General features: G+C 44.0%; 2 protein-coding genes across 2 annotated transcripts in view; both read left to right on the top strand.

Moving 5' to 3' along the window:
• The first annotated feature begins 2,316 nt into the window (after nt 1-2,316).
• LOC148342115 (uncharacterized) lies at nt 2,317-5,841 on the top strand. The gene is made up of 2 exons (XM_088288064.1): nt 2,317-2,347; nt 4,712-5,841. Exons 1-2 carry the CDS (start codon nt 2,317-2,319, stop codon nt 5,542-5,544), a joined length of 864 nt encoding a protein of 287 aa, XP_088144190.1. The 3' UTR covers nt 5,545-5,841.
• Nucleotides 5,842-12,345: 6,504 nt separating this feature from the next.
• The window catches only part of LOC148342112 (uncharacterized), a 30,487-nt gene continuing 19,509 nt past the window's right edge, over nt 12,346-23,323 (top strand). Inside the window, exon 1 of the mRNA XM_088286629.1 lies at nt 12,346-13,808. Within this exon, the coding sequence (XP_088142755.1) occupies nt 12,695-13,808 (1,114 nt within the window). The 5' untranslated portion in view covers nt 12,346-12,694. The remainder of the gene's footprint in view (nt 13,809-23,323) is intronic.

The following is a 23,323-nucleotide window of genomic DNA, read 5'->3' as shown; positions in this document are numbered from 1 at the left end:
AACAAAGATAAATTGATAAAAAAAATATATCATTTTGAGAACGACTATTGTGAGGATCTCGAAACTCAGCACTCTGTGGTGCGAATATTGATGGGATGATAAATATTTACTATTCGTTTTTGTTTAGTTTTTTTTTTTACTTTATTAACATGAACAAACCAAACAGTTATTAATACGTACATAATATAGAAAAGACAAAAAGAGCCAGGGGGATTTCAAACAAAAATTCTATATAAATAACATAAAGCACCAGTTTGAATATGTTGACTATACATTTTTTTTTATGTTCACAATCTGTTTGACGTCGAACCGCTTCGTTGTGATGACGTCAGCCATTTCCGTGTTCCAGCCTGAGAGCGTCTGCTAAAGTGCTCACGTAGCCATCGTCTTATTTTGTTTGGATACGTCATGGTTGCAATACAACATTTCTGTTCATAGCTGCTGGCTCTCCGCCCGAACGCGGTTTGAGTCAGACTTCTTTTAAAAGTCGAGCGTCCATCGAAGCAATTCATTTTAGCGCTTAGCGCCTCCTTGCTCGCTCTGCTGAGGCGCAAGATAGCTTAGCATTTAAAGAGCGGCGAAAGAAATCACTTCCGGGTCAACGAGCGACGGGGCGACGCTTTTTTTTTTAAACCAGTACTGCGTGAACTCGGGGCACAAACAGCTTTGACGAGCTCAAACTCGCGTGGTCTGAGATCGCCTTTTTTGGTCCCAAAACCATGCAAAAAAGCATGTTCGCCAGGGTCGCCGCGCCCCCCTCAGCATCGCACCGCGCCTCCCCAGGGGGGCGCGCCCCACTATTTGAGAATCACTGTATTAGTTAGTTAAAAAAGAATAGCTAAATTATAGTTGTGTTCATGGGGATTGAATATGAATCATAAACAGAAGACAAAACCAATTGGCATTGGCATTTGTAAAATATGATGAGGGATTAAGTTGGTGAGCTCTTATGGGAGACGGGGCGAGACGCGAATGGATTGAAGCTTCCGCCAGTGACCCGTCCAATAGTGTCACCACCACTCAGCTGTGCTGGTGGCCGTCCTCGAGGACGTGCGCCTCCCAGTTACTGACATCAAGCGAAACAATCCGTCAATGAGAAACTGCTAATCAGAATGAGTAGAACCCCCGTTTTTGCATCGATGAAAGAAAATATTGGATTGGATGGAGAAAAAGAATTGTTACACTTGCAGGTTCAGGGGGCCAAGAGTGCTAATTCTCCGGGAAAGGAAAAAAGAATATGGGGGGGGGGAAATTAAATAAAACAGGGGGAAGCAGCTAATGCAGCAGCCGACGCATGCAGCTCCCATTGCGTCTGCTCTTTCCGTTTCCGCTGCTCCTGGGCCAGGTTCTGGTGACGCAGCGCCACAGCAGGCTTGTTGTCCGCACCGGCTGGTCAACAAGGTCACGTAACCAGGGTTCGCGGTTAACTTTAAAAACTGCTTGCCCATCGGGCAAGTTGCCCATAATTTTACCTTGCCCGTGGCCAAATTTCACTTGCCCCGGGCAATCGGGAAGCGGTTAACCGCGAACCCTGGTAACAGAAGTAGGGGTGGTTATAGAGATGGGTTGTGAGTGGGACGTGCTTTTGCTGTGGGGTGTGGGGTGACTGGGTGATGAGCGGTCCAAACCGAGCCACTTCCTGAAATGTGCCATCCTGTGGTCCAGTGCCATGCCTGTCACAAAGAGCTCCACTAGCACCGGGGCGCCATCGCTACCCCCTCCTCCGACAATGCTTCTATGGCTTCCAAACGCACACTTGACGCCTCAACCCGATTGGGACCCCATTCCACGAAAGGGGTGCCCGCGGAGCCTCAGCATTCAAGGACCGGCAGGTCTTGGCATTCCGGTGACGATTGATGGACAACAGTTTTTGATGGTGGAACCAGATATTCCACGCTTTGCAAGCTTGAAGAGCAACAATGAGCAACAATACTCTCATGCTTGTGGGACTCTTGAGATTGGCCAAGTCACTGCCATGGACTGAACCCGCACCTGTGAAACAAACGCTGGAATTCGAGTGGGACTGAATTTGACTGTGCACATCCGCCGGGGGAAGCATATGTTGTCCTCCGTTCCAGTCGACTGGGCAGCTCTGAGACCAGGGTCTCCATCCTCCCGCTGCTGGTACGTCTTGTTCCTGCTCTGGTCTGCGTGGTGAAGCCGCCTCCACCCCTTCAAACCACCAATTGGTCCTTTGCATTGAACACTGAGTTATGATTATTTGGTTTGTCAGGATGCATTCACCCAATTTCGAGGGTCAGAAGTGCATCTTGCATTAGGATTATGTATTTGTGATGTCTACCGGTGCTGCCTCGCATGTGTGCCTTGCCCCAGAGCCGAGGAAACGGTCAGAATTGTCCATGTTCGCTGAGCCACAAATCACATTAACAATCGGTTCGCATCATCATACTAAAGATTTCGGCCCATTGGTGAAGACGGTTGGCGGAGTTAATTTCAGATGTAGAATACTCCATGTCACTAGCAGGGTGTGGTGTTTCAGCACCCATTACGAATTCTTCTGTTATGGAACATTTTCCGAATTTCGACACTTTGGTAGACAGTGAATGGGTCACTCTGAAGCGAAAGCTCTGTTTGCGTCTCTGCCAGAGAGGTCGTGGACCCGGGGTCTGACTGATGTTGTGCTCTGCTCCACAGCTTCTCCAATTTGTTTTTGCTATATCTGCGAATGTTTTTATATTATTGTGAAAGAAATTAAGTTTGTCATCTCATCATGTTTCAAAACTATGCTTACGGGTTAATAGAAGGTCACAAAAACATGGACCTCTTAAACAGGAAAACGTGAGTTCAGTGGTAACAGAGTTGTGTCTATGCTGGCAGTTTAGCAGGAAGCCACAAAAACAGATGCACGTCTTGAACCGTGTTTGACAGGAAACCGTTTAGCTCGCATTGAACAGAAGTGTGACCCAAACATGTCTTGGAAGCTGAAACCGTTCGAACAACAGGAAGCGTGTGGACGGGTGTGATAAAGTCAAAGTGTTCATGTTTTTCCATTCTTTATGAGTTGGCATATACAAATTGCTTTGCTGTGCTTCAATAAAAGGCCGCACAGGAGCGGGAACGCTTTTCTCTTTGGCGGACTGCTCCTTGCAAGTGACAAAGACAATCTTGGCTGGGTGATTCATTTGTGCAGGCTTGTTGCGTTTTTTTACAATAACTTCTCTCACATATCTTGTTCAAGCAATTCCTTATGGAATGATTCAACCTGACTCTAAAAACTGTGCACACTGCGGCAAAAAGATCAATGGCGGTTGATGAATTTTAGTGGATAAAACACAAAGGGTTAAGTTTTTAAAAAAATCAAGTACGTATTGGTCTTATTTATGAACTTTGTACTGGCTTACAATGGTCTTAAAAAGGGAAAACGTCACAACCCCCTTTTCTACCAACAAGCCCAGGAACATTTAGTTCTATCTCGAAATGCAAAAAGAAATACTTGTTAACATATTTCACTTGAAGGATTCCTATTTTATCGATGACATTATGTTGCGATGACCCCCAGTGGTCTGCATCAATATGTTGGGGTCCCACAACAGGTCTTCCATCACACCCACACAATAGCGTGTGTGTGCCGACTTCAGTTCGCTTCCAGAAACGTCTGTGACTATGTCAGGAATTAAATCTGGCATCAGCCGCAACGCGCTTCCTTTTCAGATGCTCGTTTATCACAGCTGTGCTGGTAGAAAAGGGAGGTTTACATCGTAGGACGTAATTTTGTGAAATACCCCCATGGTCCGGTCCAAATCGGGGTCGCACGCATTGCTCCGTGTGCGGCAGGCACAAGTCAAGGTAGCACGGTAGAAACAATATCAGACAAAGTTGCCGCCTGAGCTTTGACTTGACCAAACCAAATTTGTCTTTTTGTGTCCTGCAGACGTCAGACAAAATGATCTCCGTTCTGTGAAAGAGGAGCCAGACTTGACTCACATCAAAAAGGAGGAGGAGGAGGAGGAGATCAACAAGTCACCACTGAACGTTGTCCCTATAAAGACTGAAGATGAAAACATGGGTGAGCGTGAGGACAACAGAGGGGCGGAGCCTACAAGCAGCAACTCAAGTCATCACGTGACAACAGAAGGTGACGAAGACCACTGGGGGCCATCACAAGCACAAAATGAGGACACATTATCATGCTCTCCTGATGATGATGATGATGACGATGATGGGCAAGCCAAAGAGGAAAGGGCATGTCACACTGACTCATTAACTTCAAAGTTGTCTTTAAAACCGCACACAAGAACACACAGTGGAGAAAAAACATTTTCGTGCTCATTTTGTCGCAAAAGCTTCTCTCGAAAGTCAAGTTTAAAAAGGCACGCAAAAACACACAGTGGAGAAAAACCTTTTTCTTGCTCAGTTTGTGGCAAAAGCTTTTCTTTTAAGTCATATTTAATAAAACACACAAGAACGCACAGTGGAAAAAAACCCTTTTCCTGCTCAGTTTGTGGCAAGAGTTTCTCTCGAAAGTCAAGTTTAAAAAGGCACGCAAGAACACACAGTGGAGAAAAACCTTTTTCTTGCTCAGTTTGTGGCAAAATCTTCTCTCAAAACGCAACGTTAACAAGTCACTCAAGAACACACAGTGGAGAAAAACCTTTTTCCTGCTCAGTTTGTGGCAAAGGATTCTCTCAAAATGCATATTTAACAATCCACACAAGAACACATAGTGGAGAAAAACCCTTTTCCTGCTCAGTTTGTGGCAAGAGTTTCTCTCGAAAGTCGCTTTTAACAATCCACACAACAACACACAGTGGAGAAAAACCCTTTTCCTGCTCAGTTTGTGGCAAAGGATTCTCTCAAAATGCATATTTAACAATCCACACAAGAACACACAGTGGAGAAAAACCCTTTTCCTGCTCAGTTTGTGGCAAGAGTTTCTCTCGAAAGTCGCTTTTAACAATCCACACAAGAACACACAGTGGAGAAAAACCCTTTTCCTGCTCAGTTTGTGGCAAGAGTTTCTCTCAAAAGTCGCTTTTAACAATCCACACAAGAACACACAGTGGAGAAAAACCCTTTTCCTGCTCAGTTTGTGGCAAAGGATTCTCTAAAAAGGCACATTTAACAAGGCACACAAGAACACACAGTGGTGAAAAACCTTTTTCCTGCTCAATTTGTGGCAAGAGTTTCTCTCGAAAGTTGCATTTAACAATCCACACAAGAGCACACAGTGGAGAAAAACCCTTTTACTGCTCAGTTTGTGGCAAGAGTTTCTCTCGAAAGTCGCATTTAACAATCCACACAAGAAGACACAGTGGTGAAAAATCTTTTTCCTGCTCAGTTTGTGGAAAATGCTTCTCTCAGAAGGCAAATTTAACAAGCCACACAAGAACACACAGTGGAGAAAAACCTTTTTCCTGCTCAGTTTGTGCCAAGAGTTTCTCTCAAAAGTCGCATTTACGAAGCCACACAACAACACACAATGGAGACAAGCCATTCAGTTGCAGCGTTTGTGCTAAAAAATTCTTCACTAAACAGGGTGCTGAGAGTCACAATTGTGCTGGTGAGAATAGCAGCGATCCTTGAAGCTTGAAAAAAATAAAACAAAAAACTGAAGGAACTGACTCTTGGTGGTAAGATGTATATGTGATTTTGGATGAAATATTATATATTGAATTTTGCAAAGCTTTTTTATTGACATTAAGCCAATGTGATCCGTGCCAGAAGAAGCAATGTGTCTGAGTGATGATTTGTTTTGGTGGTTACATCAAACATGTAAATTAATTGCCTTTACCTGGAATAACATTTGTTAACATTATGCTTTTCAGTTGTGTTTTTAATCGTATTTAATGGAAAAGGTGTGAGAAGAAACTGTGCTGATGAAATCGTTGCCTTCCACAATCATCAATAAAATCACTTGTTCCACTTGCTCAACTGGCCTTCATTACGCTGTGAAAAGGTGAAAAACTGAACTAGAAGTTGAACTATAAAAAGAACAAAGCTCACCCCTATGCTTGGAAGGGGGGTGGTGACTATCCAAGTGGGGGGACTATCCATGAACTTTCGGGTGTGGGTTGCCGCTGTACGCGACCCCTGCATCATAGGACTGGACTTTCTACGAACACCCCGGTGCGTGCTTGACCAGGGGAGGAACGCGTTGGCTTTTCCAGGAGGCCCCACAGTTGAAATGGTGCGCCCTACACAGCCTGAAAAGTCATTCCTTCCGACGTCGAGCGCAGCCATTGCACAGCAGGATTCTGATCCCACCCATGAACCGCTGGCTCCTATGACTTCTCCACCCACATCAGATGCCCACATTGATGAGCATTCCTCTTCCCCGGCCCCGTGGTCCATGACAGGTGGAGTGGACAGATTGACGGCAGTGCGCGAAGTGTGGAAGCGCAACAGTGATGGTTTGGAACCCAAGCAACAAGACGAGCTGTGGCAACTGTTGTGGGACTTTAAGGACATTTTTGTGCTGACAGAAGAGGAGGTTGGCCGAACAGACTTGGTGCAGCACGAAATTGACACGGGGGATGCACGACCTATCAAAGCACGCCCCCGCCGCCTTCCCCTTGCACATCAGGCAGATGCGGACAGCGCAATTGACGAGATGCTGAAAGCTGGTATCATTGAGCCATCTGACAACCCTTGGGCCTCAGGGGTTGTCATGGTAAAAAAAAAAAGACAGTGAAGAAAAGGTTCTGTGTGGACTATAGACCCTTAAACAGCGTGACCAAGAAAGACTCCTATCCACTGCCCCGCATTGATGAGACTCTGGATCTGGTGTCTGGATCGTCCTGGTTCTCCTCATTAGACCTGCGCAGTGGATATTGGCAGGTGCCCCTCAGCCCGGAAGCCAGGCCAAAGACTGCTTTCTGTACTGGCAGGTGGTTGTGGCAGTTTCGAGTTCTCTGTTTCGGCCTGTGTAATGCACCTGCTACCTTTGAGCGGCTTATGGACAAGGTGCTGGCTGGCATCCCCCGACAGGAATGTTTGGTCTATTTGGATGACATCCTGGTCCATGGGAACGCTTTCCATGCAGCCTTGGAGGCCCTGCGCCAGGTCTTACAAAGAATTTCCACTGCGGGTCTGAAACTTCACCCTGACAAGTGCTGCTTCATGAGAAGAGAGCTTGAGTTCCTGGGACACAAAGTTGGAGGGGAAGGCATTATCACATTGGAGGAGAAAGTGCGAGCCGTGAGGGACTGGCCTACTCCCAGCAACCCGCGTGAACTGAAGAGCTTCCTTGGGCTGGCATCCTATTACAGGCGATTCGTGCGGGGTTTCTCATGTCTAGCTGCACCGATTTTCTACCTGCAGCGGAAGGACACTGATTTTGACTGGACTCCCGAGTGCAGACGGGCCTTCAGCTCGCTAAAGAAGGTGCTGACGGAGGCACCCATTCTCGTCCCCCCAGATGCCAACCTGCCGTTTGTCCTGGACACTGATGCCAGCAATGTCAGAATTGGGGCGGTTTTGAGTGAAGTGGGGGCAGACGGGGAGAGAGTAGTGGCATACTTCAGCAAAACCTTGAATAAGGCTGAACGGCGTTATTGTGTCACACAAAGGGAACTGCTGGCAATTGTGAGAGCCATTAGCCATTTTCGATATTGTCTGTCGGGTTTCCCCTAATTGTACACACTGACCATGCAGCACTCCAGTGGCTATTGTCTTTTAAGGAGCCTGAAGGACAGATTGCACGCTGGCTTGAAGAACTGGCACCATATGTCTTCCAAGTGGAGCACAGGACTGGAAATTGCCATGCCAACGCTGACGCTATGTCTCGACGCCCTTGTGCTCTTGCTGATTGCCGCTTCTGCGAGAAGAGAGAGACCCGAGAGAAGAAACTTTGTGGTGATGAGCAAAGTCCCGCGCATGATCATGTCGACCCGTATGTAGGGAGGTGCAGGTTGTGGGGGCACCTGAATGGAGGAAGCAGCAGCAACAGGATGTTGACCTCCGACTTGATTGCAGTGGGTCGAGTCGGGTCAAAACCCTAAGTGGGAGGACGTCGCTGGACACTCGCCTGTCACTAAAGGACTGTATTCAAAGATTGTGACTCTTCAGGTCAAGGATGGGGTGCTCCAGAGAGCTTGGAAGGAGCCTGCTACTGGGGTGGATAGATGGCAGGTGGTCGTCCCCAGGGCTCTGAGAGAGGCTGTGTTGAAAGCTTCTCATGGGCCTGCAGGGGCAGGACACTTTGGTGTGTCGAAAACACTTCGCAGACTCCGGCAAAGTTTCTATTGGAGCCAACTAAGGCGAGATGTTGAGGACTTTTGTCGCCGTTGTGACCTCTGCACCGCGCACAAGGGTCCACCAGGCCGGTCTCGTGCCCACCTCCAACAGCTAGCAGTGGGCGCGCCGATGGAGAGGACATAATGGGCCCATTTCCCCGCACTGACAATGGCAACCGTTATGTCTTAGCTGCTATGGACTATTTTACAAAATGGCCAGAATTATATGCCATCCCCGACCAAGAAGCAGAGACTGTTGCAGACGCGCTGGTTGAAGGCATGTCTACAAGGTTTGGGGCAGCTGAGGTCATTCACAGCGACCAAGGGAGAAACTTTGAGTCGGCTGTGTTCACTGTGTGAGCGACTGGGCATGAGGAAAACGCGCACAACCCCTCTGCATCCTCAAAGTGATGGGCTCATTGAGCGCTTTAACAGGACCTTGGCAAAACAACTCGCAATTCTCACAGCGGAGCACCAACGAGATTGGGACAGGCATCTCCCTCTGGTTTTGTGGGCCTACAGGTCCGCTGTACAGGATTCCACTTCATGTACACCTGCCCTGCTCATGCTGGGGCGTGAGCTACGGACACCAGTGGAAATGGCTTTTGGCAGACCCCCTGATACACCAGCCGGGCCACCAGGACCGGAATATGCCAGGAGACTCCAAGACAGGTTGGAGTCAGCACATGTCTTTGCTTGTGACCATCTACAGAAGGCAGGTGTAAGGCAGAAAAGGAATTATGACATTAAGGCCAGAGGGATGGACTTTAAGGCTGGAGACCTGGTTTCGGTGTACAGCCCAAAAAGGAAAAAGGGCAGGTGTCCTAAATTGGACAGGCACTGGGCGGGGCCGTGTGGCGTGCTGGAGAGGATAGGAGAGGTGGTGTACAGGGTGCAGCTGCCACTTGGTGGCAGACGGGTAGCCCTCCACAGAGACAGACTGGCCCCATATTGAGGTGATGCCGTTCCACAGCAGCAGTCTGGGTCGCGGACACACTCACAGTGGGTTTCGAATCCCAACCCTCCAAGACGGCGGATTGTGCCTCCACTCTCACCCCCACAGGCAGCTACTGTTGAGGACTCATCGCCTGATGCTACACTGGCTGTTCCGAGCGGACAGGCCTCGGGGCGGCCTCAGCGACAGAGGAGACCACCGGGTCACCTCAGTGACTTTGTTGAATGACGCCCTCGGGACGAGGTTCTTGATAAAGGGGAGGGCAGTGGAGCGACTTTGTAAATAGTTCAAGCGTTCTGTGTTTTCCTCTTTTCTGGGGAGGCTGTGAAGGCAGCGGGGAAGCGACGGGAGTGAATGTTATGTTGTTGTCGTTGTTGTTTTAGTTTTCTGATCGGCGTGGTTGCGGCCAACAGCAGCCGTTTCTGGCTTAAAAATAAAAGTGTTCGCTGATGGACAAATCGGCCTGATTTATTATATAACGTTACAATATTTTAGTTTTTCCAAGTTCCTTGTTTGCCTTTTGTTTTGTTTATTAAATACCCTTTAAGTTTCCCTCTCCTTGCTTCCCTGCTTTTGGGTCCTCTTCAACCTACTCCACAACTTGACACAAACATGTTGACATAAAGTATCACTTTATCACGTCAACTGTTAATAATAGGGAGACTGTCCAACCGACGACATGGTGGCAGATGTTTTAACAAAACCAGCAACAAAAGTAAAATTCAAGTTCATATTTGGGAGCTAAAATGTTTGTTAATGTGCATACGGTTTAAATCTTACGTTTTTCCTTTGTTTGGAAGGAGACAACAATTATTTGCATCGCAAATGGCGACATCTGTCGGTGAGTTGGTGACAGTGCTCCACAAAGTCAGGAGCCAATCATATCACAGCGGGGTGTGTCCTATTCTTCCGCTTGAGTGCTGAACAAACTGCAGTCTTCACGCAAGGAGATCCATTCAGCACTACTTGAAAAAAAAGACGCCATCTTTCATTCGTCTCGTCGAACAAAGAGAAGCTTACGAGTTATCGCCAAGCAGAGATCAAGTGCGGATTTGTTGAGATTGGCGTTTGAAAATGTGTGCAAGAACGACACCCAAGTTCAAAGAGGAACTTTGTGGAATAAAAGAAGAGAACGAGCAACATCTTCAACTGCTGGGCGAAGGTTGCAACCAGCCTCATGTTGTGCTACACAAAGCAGGTTTGTACACGTTTTTCTTTCATTTGCTTTGTAAAGAACGACTTTCTATCGTTAAAAATATGCATCACAACATTAAGTTGTTTGAGGAAATCGTTCAAGGTTATTGCCGTTTTATTTTTAAATGTTGCCTTTTACTTGTCGGTTTGCTGAACATTTGTTTTTGCCAAATGAAATCAGTGCAGAAAATAAATGCCACAGAATAACCAATAGTGGGGGGTAAACTCCATGTTTTTTCCCAGTATAAAATTTGAACTGATTATTTAACATTTTACATTTTCTGGTTTTTATATCTTGTTGAAGCAATTCCTTGTGGAATGAATTCTACCTGACAATGGCTGTTGATCAATTTTAGTGCATAAAACACAAATTATTAAGTTCAAGTACGTATTGGTCTAATTTATTTATGAACTTTGTACTGGCGCAGTCGAGTGAGAGTCAATGAACCTCGATGGCCCTGCACAGTTTTGTGCACATGTGCGTACTTCACCTGATCCGCGCATGCTAGCTAGCGCATATGGCAAGACCTTTGAGCATTTAATCCAGGGATGTCCAAACTTTTTGCAAAGCGGGCCGGATTTGAAGTTGCAAAATGTGGGGGGGGCCGACCTCGGCTGACATCCACTGCATAAACAACAATATATTCAAACACATTTTAGCAAGCGATTCTGTGTTTCACATTTTGCTTTTTTATTTGCATTTAAACCATCAAACATGTATTTTGGTTCATTTGAAATATGAACATCACATGCAATTGAATATTTGCTTAACTTTTTATTCTTAAACAGAAGTAATTATACTCTTGAGTGCAAATAATATTTGAACATGAATTATATTATGAACATGAATTATATTATCATCATGGGAGTTCAATGTCCACAGAATTTTTGAAAAACAGAAATGATTACCACAAGTGCAGGACTAATTTGATATATATGACATATCATCAAATATAAATGTTGAAGGAACATTTTATTCTGGAATGAAAACCGACAACTTGTCTGAATTTGTGACTGAACAAAACAAAATTAAGTCAGAGAGTTATTTTAATGACAAATGACTTGCCTGCATTAATGTGACGGGTGATACTGAGATCTGGACTGCAGCACAACGGCCAGGTCTGGCTCAAAGGCAGAAGTATTAATGCGCAAGATGTCTCGCAGATGAGAGTCTGTGAGCCGTGTCCTCAGACGACTCTTATTTAAGTTCATAACCGAGAATGTCTTTTCACACAAATACGTCGACCCAAACGAGCTCAGCATTTTCCTAGCAAACCCTCGAATCTCTCGAAACCTGCCTTTATCCATCTGTCGGTAAAAGTTGCCGAGAGAAAGTTGCCGGTGCCGACTGCGGCTCTCGGCGTCACACTGCAGCTCAATGAGCTCCAGCTGGGCTGGAACATTCTTTGTGTCCACGGAGAAAGGTGATGAAAAAAGAGGATATGCTTCTCAATAGCTGCAAAATTCCGAAAGCGTCGTGTGAACTCTTCAGCCAAAGACTTCCTATCTAATGCGTACTTTGTTTGCGCACTGATATTGCTCTCAGTCAACTTTCCTTTTTTTGTTTATTGTCGCCATTTTAGAAATTGGGGGTAAAGGTCACCCGGGGTGATGTCGCAGAGTGGTACTGCCTCTAGTGGGTAAATTAGGAACAGCAATTAAGAAGAGAGCGAACTAAGCACTGTATATGTGCGGGCCAGAATGTATTAATTTTATTACAGAGGCTGCGGGCCAGATGAAGTTTGACCCCGGGCCGCATTTGGCCCCCGGGCCGGACTTTGGACATGTCTGTGCTAAAGGGAGGTTTACATCGTAGGACGTAATTTTGTGAAATGCCCCCATGGTCCGGTCCAAATCGGGGTCGCACACATTGATTCGTGTTCGGCAGGCACAAGTCAAGGTAGCACGGTAGAAACAAAATAAGACAAAGTCGCCGCCTGAGGTTTGACTTGGCCAAACCAAATTTGTCTTTTTGTGTCCTGCAGACGTCAGTGAAAACGATCTCCTTTCTGTGAAAGAGGAGCCAGACTGGACTCACATCAAAAAGGAGTAGGAGGAGGAGGAGATCAACAAGTCACCAGTGAACGTTGTCCATATAAAGACTGACGATGAAAACAAGGATGAGAGTGAGGACAAGAGAGGGGCGGAGCCTCCAAGCAGCAGCTCAAGTCATCACGTGACAACAGAAGGCCGGGAGGAAGGATACAACCTCTACGTGGTCTCCCGGACGAGTCGGCGGTCCCCCGTCGACGACGAATGTATCCTGCCGGCACCCATATTACCCCACGACTCGGTCCGCAGGACCGGTCAGGGAGAGGGCGCCGCCACTATCTCTTGCCACCTTTTGGCTATGGCTCCTGCGGTGCCCCCGACTCATTACCCTCCGGCAGAGGATTTTCGGCGACGCACCTCCCCCTCACAACGGCCTCTCCACCGAGCCGCAGAAGGTGATTGCGCTAGCTGGGCGAACCTTGGGAGGTTCCGCCCAGGCGCCAGCCCAACAACAACAACAACAACAGAAGGTGATGAAGACCACTGGGGGCCATCACAAGCACATAATGAGGACACATTATCAGACGCTCATGACGATGATGATGATGATGATGATGATGGGCAAGCCAAAGGTGAAAGGGCACATCACACTGACTCATTAACTTCAAAGCTGTCTTTAAAACCGCACACAAGAACACACAGTGGAGAAAAAACATTTTCTTGCTCGGTTTGTGGCAAAAGCTTCTCTCGAAAGTTTCATTTAACAATCCACACAAGAACACACAGTGGAGAAAAACCATTTTCTTGCTCGGTTTGTGGCAAAAGCTTCTCTCGAAAGTTTCATTTAACAATCCACACAAGAACACACAGTGGAGAAAAACCTATTTCATGCTCAGTTTGTGGCAAGAGTTTCTCTGACAAGTCTAATTTAACAAGCCACACAAGAACACACAGTGGTGAAAAACCTTTTTCTTGCTCGGTTTGTGGCAAAAGCTTCTCTCGAAAGTCTCATTTAGTAAGGCACACAAGAATGCACAGTGGAGAAAACCCTTTTTCATGCTCAGTTTGTGGCAAGAGTTTCTCTGACAAGTCTAATTTAACAAGCCACACAACAACACACAGTGGTGAAAAATCTTTTTCCTGCTCAGTTTGTGGAAAATGCTTCTCGAAAAAGACATATTTAACAGATCACACAAGAACACACACTGGAGAAAAACCTTTTTCCTGCTCAGTTTGTGGCAAGAGTTTCTCTCGGTCTCATTTAATAATTCACACAAGAACGCACAGTGGAGAAAAACCTTTTTCCTGCTCAGTTTGTGGCAAGAGTTTCTCTCGAAGGTCTCATTTAATAATTCACACAAGAACGCACAGTGGAGAAAAACCTTTTTCCTGCTCAGTTTGTGCCAAGAGTTTCTCTCAAAAGTCGCGTTTACGAAACCACACAAGAACACACAGTGGAGACAAGCCATTCAGTTGCAGCGTTCGTTCTAAAAAAAATTGTCACTAAACAGGGAGCTGAGAGACACGATTGTGCTGGCGAGAATTGCAGCGATCCTTGAAGATTAAAAAAAGAAAAAAAAATGAAAGAACCGACTCTTTGTGGTAAGATGTAAATGTGATTTTCAATAAAATATGATGAAATTGAATTTTGCAAAGCTCTTTTATTGACACTAAGCCAATGTGATCAGTGCCAGAAGAAGCAATGTGTCTGAGTGATGATGATTTGTTTTGGTGTTTACATCAAACATGTAAATAAAATTTATTGCCTTTACCTGGAATAACATTTTTTAACATTATGCTTTTCAGTTGTCTTTTTAATCGTACTTAATGGAAAAGGTGTGAGAAGAAACGGTGCTTATGAAATTGGTGCCTTCGACAATCATCAATAAAATCACTTGTTCCACTTGCGCTGTGTGAAAAGGTGAAAAACTAAACTCGTAGTTGAACTATAAAAAGAACCAGAAAGAGAAACGCAAATAGTCTCGGTTTCTCTTTCTAGGTTGAGCTCTATCAAGCATTTGGGGTTTGTTGCTAAGCAGAATCTCACTTCGGAAAAACTATAATTTTGTCAAATATACAAAATACTCTTTTCATGCTATATTATATTTTTTATACTTTGGATTGCTTATATAATGAAATCGGGAAATATTAAAATTGGAAACCACATACAGACTTAATGCAATTAATAAGAAATATAGAAACATTTTATAAATATTGAACACATTGAGAAGAGTTAATCTTGAAATAAATAGTGAAATATAAAAAATACTTAGTTATTAAATTAATTCAATAACCCGACCCCGGAATGAGTGGCAGAAAACGGCTGGATGGATGGAATAATTTAAATTGCACACATATTCAAATGAACAAATATGAGAATATCAGAAATATTCAAGTGTGAAATAAAAAGGTTTAAATTAATATTGATAATTTTACATATTAAAATAATTGAATAAATATTGTAGTATTACATTAGCACGCTTAAATATACATTGAAATAAATTTAAAAAAAGTTGTGTATTTTTAAATGGCCTAATATAGATATGGGAAGTAATTCTCTTTATGAAACTATGAAGGGACTGAAGCTCACAGAAGTGACCAGTCTTGGTTCTGAAGTTCCGATGTAACCAGATACTGCCCTGAGAGAAAATAGGCCTGAGTATTGTTTATGGTGGGGGCAATTCTCTCGCCAGGTCAGTGACCTTCCAGGGTGTGAGAGTAATTTAAGGTGGTCACGAGTAGACTGGTCGTATCAACGGGGAGACGCATCTGTTCTCCCTCTGGGGGACTTTTGGAGGGAAATCCCGAAGACTAGCGTGATGGGAATGCATATGCAACAAGGGAAAATTAGATATTCATGTCCTATTTGGGCATTCCCTGTAAGAAGGGAATGTCTGAGAGGGGGCTCGCACGTGTGCGGAGCACACACACGCACACGTTTTTGGGGAGACTTCTTTTGACATCAGCATGTGACGAGAATAAAATCTTTCTCGAACCAGTTCTTTTTCATCACCAATCCAGCCTTGCTCGGCTGCCTCTCCGGAAGGCAGCAAGGACCCACACTTCAAAGACAAAATATACTACATATTGAAAGAAAAATAATACTCAAATATTGAAATAAGTATAGAATTGAATGAATAAACAACAAAGAAATAAATACCTCCTGGAAAATATCATTATTTATCAACAATTGTCAACATTTTTCTTTCTTAAACATTCTTCAGCAATTGTAATTTTATTTTTTTTTATTTTACTTTTTAAGTTACTTCAGTGCATTTCACACCTGTGCCTTCGGGGAATTCCTACTTTGTTCTACTTGAATAAATCCCCATCAAAATACCATCATTTATGACTGTGAGCCAGGGCTGGAAAGCGGTGAAGGTGGATTCTTAAAACGCTGACAAGGGAAAAGGTTGGTTAACAAGGATTTATTTTGACCGGCAAATGACAATCAATACACGATAGGCAAGGTAACTTGCTATGAATAATACTTTGGTATCTATTAGTGATGGGTCCAACGACACCGAGGCGTCGATGCGCGCGCCGAGCTTCCAGGGCAAACCCCGTGTCGGTGCGCGTACTGCTTTGAGAAAGTCACGTGACCACTACCAGAATCGTGTCGACACAGCGGTCGCGCGCCAAACTGTGTTCATAAGGAAGCGCATCTGTCAACAGGATGGACGCTCAAAACAAGCATCGAGTTATTGGCACGTTACTTTGCATTAAATATCCGCAAGATGGAAGACGTCACTTTTGATGCGCACTCAGAGGTGCAGCGCTATATGTCAGCAGGACACGTTGCACGTACGGAAGACCCGCTCTTATACTGGAAGTCCATGGAGGCAACGTTCCCTCACCTATTTATATTAGCCACACAGGCGTTGTGCACACCGGCCTCTTCAGTGCCTTGTGAGAGGATCTTCTCAAAGGCGGTGGAAATTGCCTAAAAAAAAAAAAGAAACAGACTGAATAACAAAACGCTGGAGAAACTAATTTTTTTTAATAAAAATCTTTAATTACAATGAGTCCATTGTCATTCACAACACTTTTACTTGGGCATTCAGACAGATGTTCTCTTAATTTATCAACTGCGTCTCGAATATCAAAGATTTTTTTTATGAAATTGCGTTTATGTAAAAATAATGTGAAAGCAAATGCCTAATCAGAATCAGAAATCCCTTTGTCATTGTACTCAAGTGTGCGACGAGATTAGAGAGCTCCTCTCTCCAGTGCAATACAACAATAATTCAGTTAAATATATAAATTAGATAAATATGAAAATAAATAGTGCGATGGAATGTAATACGAAATAGGATATATAAAAACACATCACGTCGCTAATCAATGGAATTGGATACAATTAGTTTGACAGATCAGTGTCAGATGACCCTGTCAAATGTTTCCTGCAAGTCCACCAGGTGTCAGTATTCAGCAACACAGTGTCAACACAGTGTCAATACATTGTGTCACTGTGTCGAAACGATACAGGATGCCTCATCTACCCATCACTACTTGATAGAGCTCAACCTAGAAAGTGTTTTTAGCAAGTCAGAAATTTATTCAGAAAGTGAAATATTAAATGTATGTGAGGGGATATTCGAAGAGTTTGAGTTATGTTCAATGGACCATACATATACGAGCCAGCCAAACACAGCGAGAAAACCAGCGCTGACTCCAGTCGCCATCAAGTTGCCAACTCCTGACATTCCAAAACCTTTGAGAGAAACTGAGACGATTTGCGTTTCTCTTTCATGTTCTTTTTAGAGTTCAACTTCTAGTTCAGTTTTTCACCTTTTCACAGCGCAATGAAGGCCAGTTGAGCAAGTGGAAGAAGTGATTTTATTGATGATTGTGGAAGGCACCGATTTCATAAGCACAGTTTCTTCTCACACCTTTTCCATTAGGTACGATTAAAAAGACAACTGAAAAGCATAACGTTAACAAATGTTGTTCTAGGCAAAGGCAATTAATTTCATTTATAATGTTTGATGTGAACACACAAAAAAACTCATCCTCACTCAGACACAATGGTCCTTCTGGCACCTATCACATTGGCTTTGTGTCAATAAAAGATCTTTGCAAAATTCAATTTCATCATATTTTATTGAAAATCACATTCACATCTTACCACAAAGAGTCGGTTCCTTCAGTTTTTTTTGTCATTTTTTAAGCTTCAAGCATCGCTGCTTTTGTCACCAACACAATTGTGTCTCTCAGTACTATGTTTAGTGGAGAATGTTTTAGCACAAACGCTGCAACTGAATGGCTTGTCTCGACTGTGTGTTCTTGTATGGCTTGTAAAATTCGACTTTTGAGAGAAACTCTTGCCACAAACTGAGCATGAAAAAGGTTTTTCTCCACTGTGTGTTCTTGTGTGCATTTGTAAATGTGACTTTACAGAGAAGCGTCTACCACAAACTGAGCAGGAAAAAGGTTTTTCTCCAGTGTGCTTTCTTGTGTGGCTTATTAAACTTGCCTTTATAGAAAAGCTTTCACCACAAACCAAGCAGGAAAAGGGTTTTTCTCCAGTATGTGTTGTTGTGTGTTTTGTTAAACTTGACTTATCAGAGAAACCTTTGCCACAAACTAAACACGAAAAGGGTTTTTCTCCACTGTGTGTTTTTGTGTGGCTTGTTAACGTTGACTTGACAGAGAAGCATTTTCCACAAACTGAGCAGGAAAAAGGTTTTTCTCCACTGTGTGTTCTTGTGTGGCTTGTTAACGTTGAGTTTTGAGAGAAGCTTTTACCACAAACTGAGCAGGAAAAAGGTTTTTCTCCACTGTGAGTTCTTGTGTGGCTTGTTAACGTTGACGTTGACTTTACAGAGAAGCATTTTCCACAAACTGAGCAGGAAAAAGGTTTTTCTCCACTGTGTATTCTTCTATGTTTTGTTAAAGTTGATTTTAGAGAGAATCCTTTGCCACAAACTGAGCATGAAAAAGGTTTTTCTCCAGTGTGTGTTTTTATGTGACTTGTTAAATTTGACTTTAAAGAAAATCTTTTGCCACAAACTGAGCAGGAAACGTTTTTTTCTCCAGTGTGTGTTTTTATGTGACTTGTTAAATTTGACTTTAAAGAAAAGCTTTTGCCACAAACTGAGCAGGAAAAGTTTTTTTCTCCACTGTGTGTTTTTATGTGACTTGTAACATTTGACTTTCCAGAAAAGCTTTTGCCACAAACTGAGCAGGAGAAAGGTTTTTCGCCACAGTGTGTTCTTGTGTGTTCTGTTAAACTTGCCTTTTGAGAGAAGCATTTTCCACAAACTGAGCATGAAAAAGGTTTTTCTCCAGTGTGTAATCGTGTATGTGTTTTTAAATTTGACTTTAAAGAAAAGCTTTTGCCACAAACTGAGCAGCAAAAAGATGTTTCTCCACTGTGTGTTCTTGTGTGAATTGTCAAATGAAACTTTCGAGAGAAAATTTTGCCACAAATTGAGCAAAAAAGAGGTTTTTCTTGACCGTGGTTTCTTGTGTGTCGTTTTAAAGACAACTTTGAGGTTAATGAGTCAGTGTGACATGCCCTTTCAGTTTTGGCTTGCCCATCATCTTCATCATCATCATCGTCATGAGTGTCTGATAATGTGTCCTCATTTTGTGCTTGTGATGGCCCCCAGTGGTCTTCATCACCTTCTGTTGCCACGTGACGACTTGAACTGCTGCTTGGAGGCTCCGCCCCTCTGTTGTCCTCACTTTCATCCTTGTTTTCATCTTCAGTCTTTATAGGGACAACGTTCACTGGTGACTTGTTGATCTCCTCCTCCTCCTCCTCCTTTTTGATGTGAGTCCAGTCTGGCTCTTCTTTCACAGAAAGGAGATCGTTTTCACTGACATCTGTAGGACACAGAAAGACAAATTTGGTTTGGTCAAGTCAAAGCTCAGCCGGCAACTTTGTCTGATATTGTTTCTACCATGCTACCTTGACTTGTGCCTGCCGCACACGGAGCAATGCGTGCGACCCCAATTTGGACCGGACCATGGGGGTATTTCACAAAATTACGTCCGATGATAAGCTGTGATAAACGAGCATTTAAAAAGGAAGCACGTGTCGGCTGATGCCCGATTTCATTCCTGACATAGTCACAGACGTTTTTGGAAGCGAGCTGAAGTTAGCACACACAGGCTCTTGTGTGCGTCTGATGGAACACATGTTGTGGGACCCTAACATATTGATGCAGACCACTGGGGGCCATCGCAACATAATGTCATGGATAGAATAGAAATCCTTCAAGTAAAATATGTTTACAAGTATTTCATTTTGCATTTATAGTTTCATCGTGGGTACTTTTTGCTTTCATGATAATCTGGATACCTAAAAAAATTAAAGGGGCCCTGGCATCAGAGTCGCTATTTATTGTATGATTTACGTTTGGGTTTTTTTTTTACCCAAAATGACATTTATCCTGCGATAAGTTCCGACATTACCCTTTTTACGTTTTTAGAAAATTTCTGTTTCTAAATAAACTTTAAAACAAAATTAACGTTCGAAGAGTCAAAACCCCTACACATAAATTAAGCAACAACACTTTCACTCTGACTTTCGTGTTGACATATTTGAATAATGACTGTATATTTTAAAGTTATCCAATACATATTCAAATTAGACTAAGATACACCAAAACATTATGAGTTCACTGAATTATTTTGGAACTGCAATGATGCTTAACAGCCAAAGGGTGTCAGTAATGAGTAACAAAGTAACACAAGACCTCCCACTGATACATCCTCAATGTCATTTGGATAAATTACCAGGAACTATGAGTTGTGGGGGAGATGCAAACCACCTGGGCCACAGGAACTTTATTACCAGGAACTAAATGTTCCTGGACTTGTTGGTAGAAAAGGGGGTTGTGACATTCTCCCTTTTTCAGCCCATAGTCAGACAAAGATGCAGATGCATTCCTTGCAGCATGCGCTTGTTCACTGATGAGATCCGTGCAACCCTGGATGGATGCATTCAATGTATTTTAAATGTTTGGATGAGGTGAAACTATGCACACGTGCACAAAACAGTGCAGAGCCACCGGAGGTTCATTGACCGAGCCAGTAAAAATTTCATAAATAAGACCAATACGTACTTGATTTATTAAAAAAACGTAATCATTTGTGTTTTATTCACGAACATTGATCAACCTCCATTGATCTTATTGCCGCAGTGTGCACATTTTTTAGAGTCAGGCAGAATTCCTTCCGTAAGGAATTGCTTGAACAAGATATGTCAGAGTTTTTGTCAAAAACGAGACAAGCCTTCATAAATGAATCACCCAGCCAAGGTTGTCTGTCACTTGCGAGGAGCAGTTCGCCAAAGAGAAAAGCTTTCTCGCTCCTGTGCCGCGTTTTATTGAAGCACAGCAAAGTAATTTGTAGATGCAAACTCATAAAGAATGGAAAAACATGAACACTTTGACTTTATCACACTTCTGTTCAATGCGAGCTAAACGGTTTCCTGTCAAACACGGTTCAAGACGTGCATCTGTTTTTGTGGCTTCCTGCTAAACTGCCAGCATAGACACAACTCTGTTACCACTGAACTCACGTTTTCCTGTGTAAGAGGTCCATGTTTTTGTGACCTATTAACCCGTAAGCATAGTTTTGAAACATGATGACATGACAAACTTAATTTCTTTCACAATAATATAAAAACATTTGCAGATATAGCAAATACAAATTGGAGAAGCTGTGGAGCAGAGCACAACATCAGTCAGACCCCGGGTCCACAACCCCTCTGGCAGAGACGCAAACAGAGCTTTCGCTTCAGAGTGACCCATTCACTGTCTACCGTAGTGTCGAGAAACTCGGAAAATGTTCCATAAGAGAAGAATTCGGAATGGGTGCTGAAACACCACACCCTGCTTGTGACATGGAGTATTCAACATCTGAAATTAACTCTTCCAACCGTCTTCACCAATGGGCCGAAATCTATGATGATGCGCACCGATAGTTAATGTGATTTGTGGCTCAGCGAACAGAGACAATTCATACCGTTTCCTCTGCTCTGGGGCAAGGCACACATGCGAGGCAGCACCGGTAGACATCACAAATACATAATCCTAATGCAAGACGCACTTCTGACCCTCGAAATTGGGTGAATGCATCCTGAAAAACAAAATCATCATAACTCAGTGTTCAATGCAAAGGACCAATTGGTGGTTTGAATGGGTGGAGGCGGCTACACTACGCAGACCAGAGCAGGAACAGGACGTACCAGCTGCGGGAGGATGGAGACCCTGGTCTCAGAGCTGCCCAGTCGACTGGAACGGAGGACAACATATGCTTCCCCCGCCGGATGTGCACAGTCAAATTCAGTCCCTTCTGGAAATTCAGTCCCACTCGAATTCCAGTGTTTGTTTCACAGGTGTGGGTTCGGTCCATGGCAGTGACTCGGCCAATCTCAAGTGTCCCACAAACGTGACAGTGTTTTTGCTCACTGGGATATGCAGAAGGAACTTGCAAAGCGTGGAATATCTTGTTCCACCATCTAAAACTGTTGTCCATCAGTCGTCATCGGAATGCTAAGACTTGCCGGTCCTTGAATGCTGAGGCTCCGCGGGCACCCCTATCGTGGAATGGGGTCCCAATCGGGTTGAGGCGTCAAGTGTGCATTTGGAAGCCATAGAAGCGTTGTCGGAGGAGGGGGTAGCGATGGCGCCCCCGTGCTAGTGGCACACATGCGAGGCAGCACCGGTGTGTGACTGGCATGGCGCTGGACCACAGGATGGCACATTTCAGGAAGTGGCTCGGTTTGAACCGCTCATCACCCAGTGACCCCACAGCAAAAGCACGTCCCACTCACAACCCATCTCTATAACCACCCCTACTTCTGTTACGTGACCTTGTTGACCAGCCGGTGCGGACAACAAGCCTGCTATGGCACTGCGTCACCAGAACCTGGCCCTGGAGCAACGGAAACGGAAAGAGCAGACGCAATGGGAGCTGCATGCGTCGGCTACTGCATTAGCTGCTTCTCCCCGGTTTTATTTAATTTTTTCCCTCCCCCCATATTCTTTTTTCCTTTCCCGGTGAATTAGCACTCTTGGCCCCCTGAACCCGCAAGTGTAACTATTCTTTTTCTACATCCAATCCAATATTTTCTTTCATCGATGCAGAAACGGGGATTCTACTCATACTGATTAGCAGTTTCTCATTGACGGACTGTTTCGCATGATGTCAGTAACTGGGAGGCGCACGCCCTCGAGGACGGCCACCCGGCACAGCTGTGTGGTGGTGACACTATTGGACGGGTCACTGGCGGAAGCTTCAATCCATTCGCGTCCCGCCCTGTCTCCCATAAGAGCTCACAAACTTAATCCCTCATCATATTTTACAAATGCCAATGCCAATTGGTTTTGTCTTCTGTTTATGATTCATATTCAATCCCCATGAACACGTCAACTATAATTTAGCTATTCTTTTTTAACTAACTAATATAACCCCGTTTTCCTCAACCAATGAGTCAGTATTCTTGGAAGTGAATTATCCGCAGACTAAAAATTTGTAATTTAATTTAAATCAATTTACTGAATCTCAAAAGTCCCCTCATAACATGATAATTCATGACATTCCTGTCATTTCCATCTCAAAATGTCGTTCCATTAATTGAATTACCGTAGTACATTGGTCGCAAAACTGAAGTATGGAACATTAGATGGGTTTTTTTTTGTTTTGCATGACCTTTAACCTTGCATGTTCTGTTTCAACAAAATTGTATCTCTTATCAGTATCCCTGTTTCATGAGTTGCTGCCGGGGGCACAAAGGAGGAGTTCAGAGAGGAATTTCACCCTCAGGGGTAATCCCAAACTTTTGTTTCCAGGACATTGTAACACTCTGGGCTGGTTTATTGTTCTTCTTATTGCAATTTTACTGCGTTCAGTCTTCCTCGAGACTGAATATGTTCTAGTGTTTGCCAAATAGTTAATCCTAGTTTCTCACTTTAGCTTTTCACAGTCAATATATGAACTTTTTCAACTGCACAATCACTTCATTGAGGTC

Source organism: Idiotropiscis lumnitzeri, chromosome 2 (genome assembly GCF_059441095.1).
Source record: "Idiotropiscis lumnitzeri isolate Australia: NSW breed Sydney's pygmy pipehorse chromosome 2, RoL_Ilum_1.0, whole genome shotgun sequence".
NCBI lineage: Eukaryota > Metazoa > Chordata > Actinopteri > Syngnathiformes > Syngnathidae > Idiotropiscis > Idiotropiscis lumnitzeri.
Note: the sequence above shows the minus strand (reverse complement) of the source record. Positions and strands in the feature narration are given on the sequence as shown.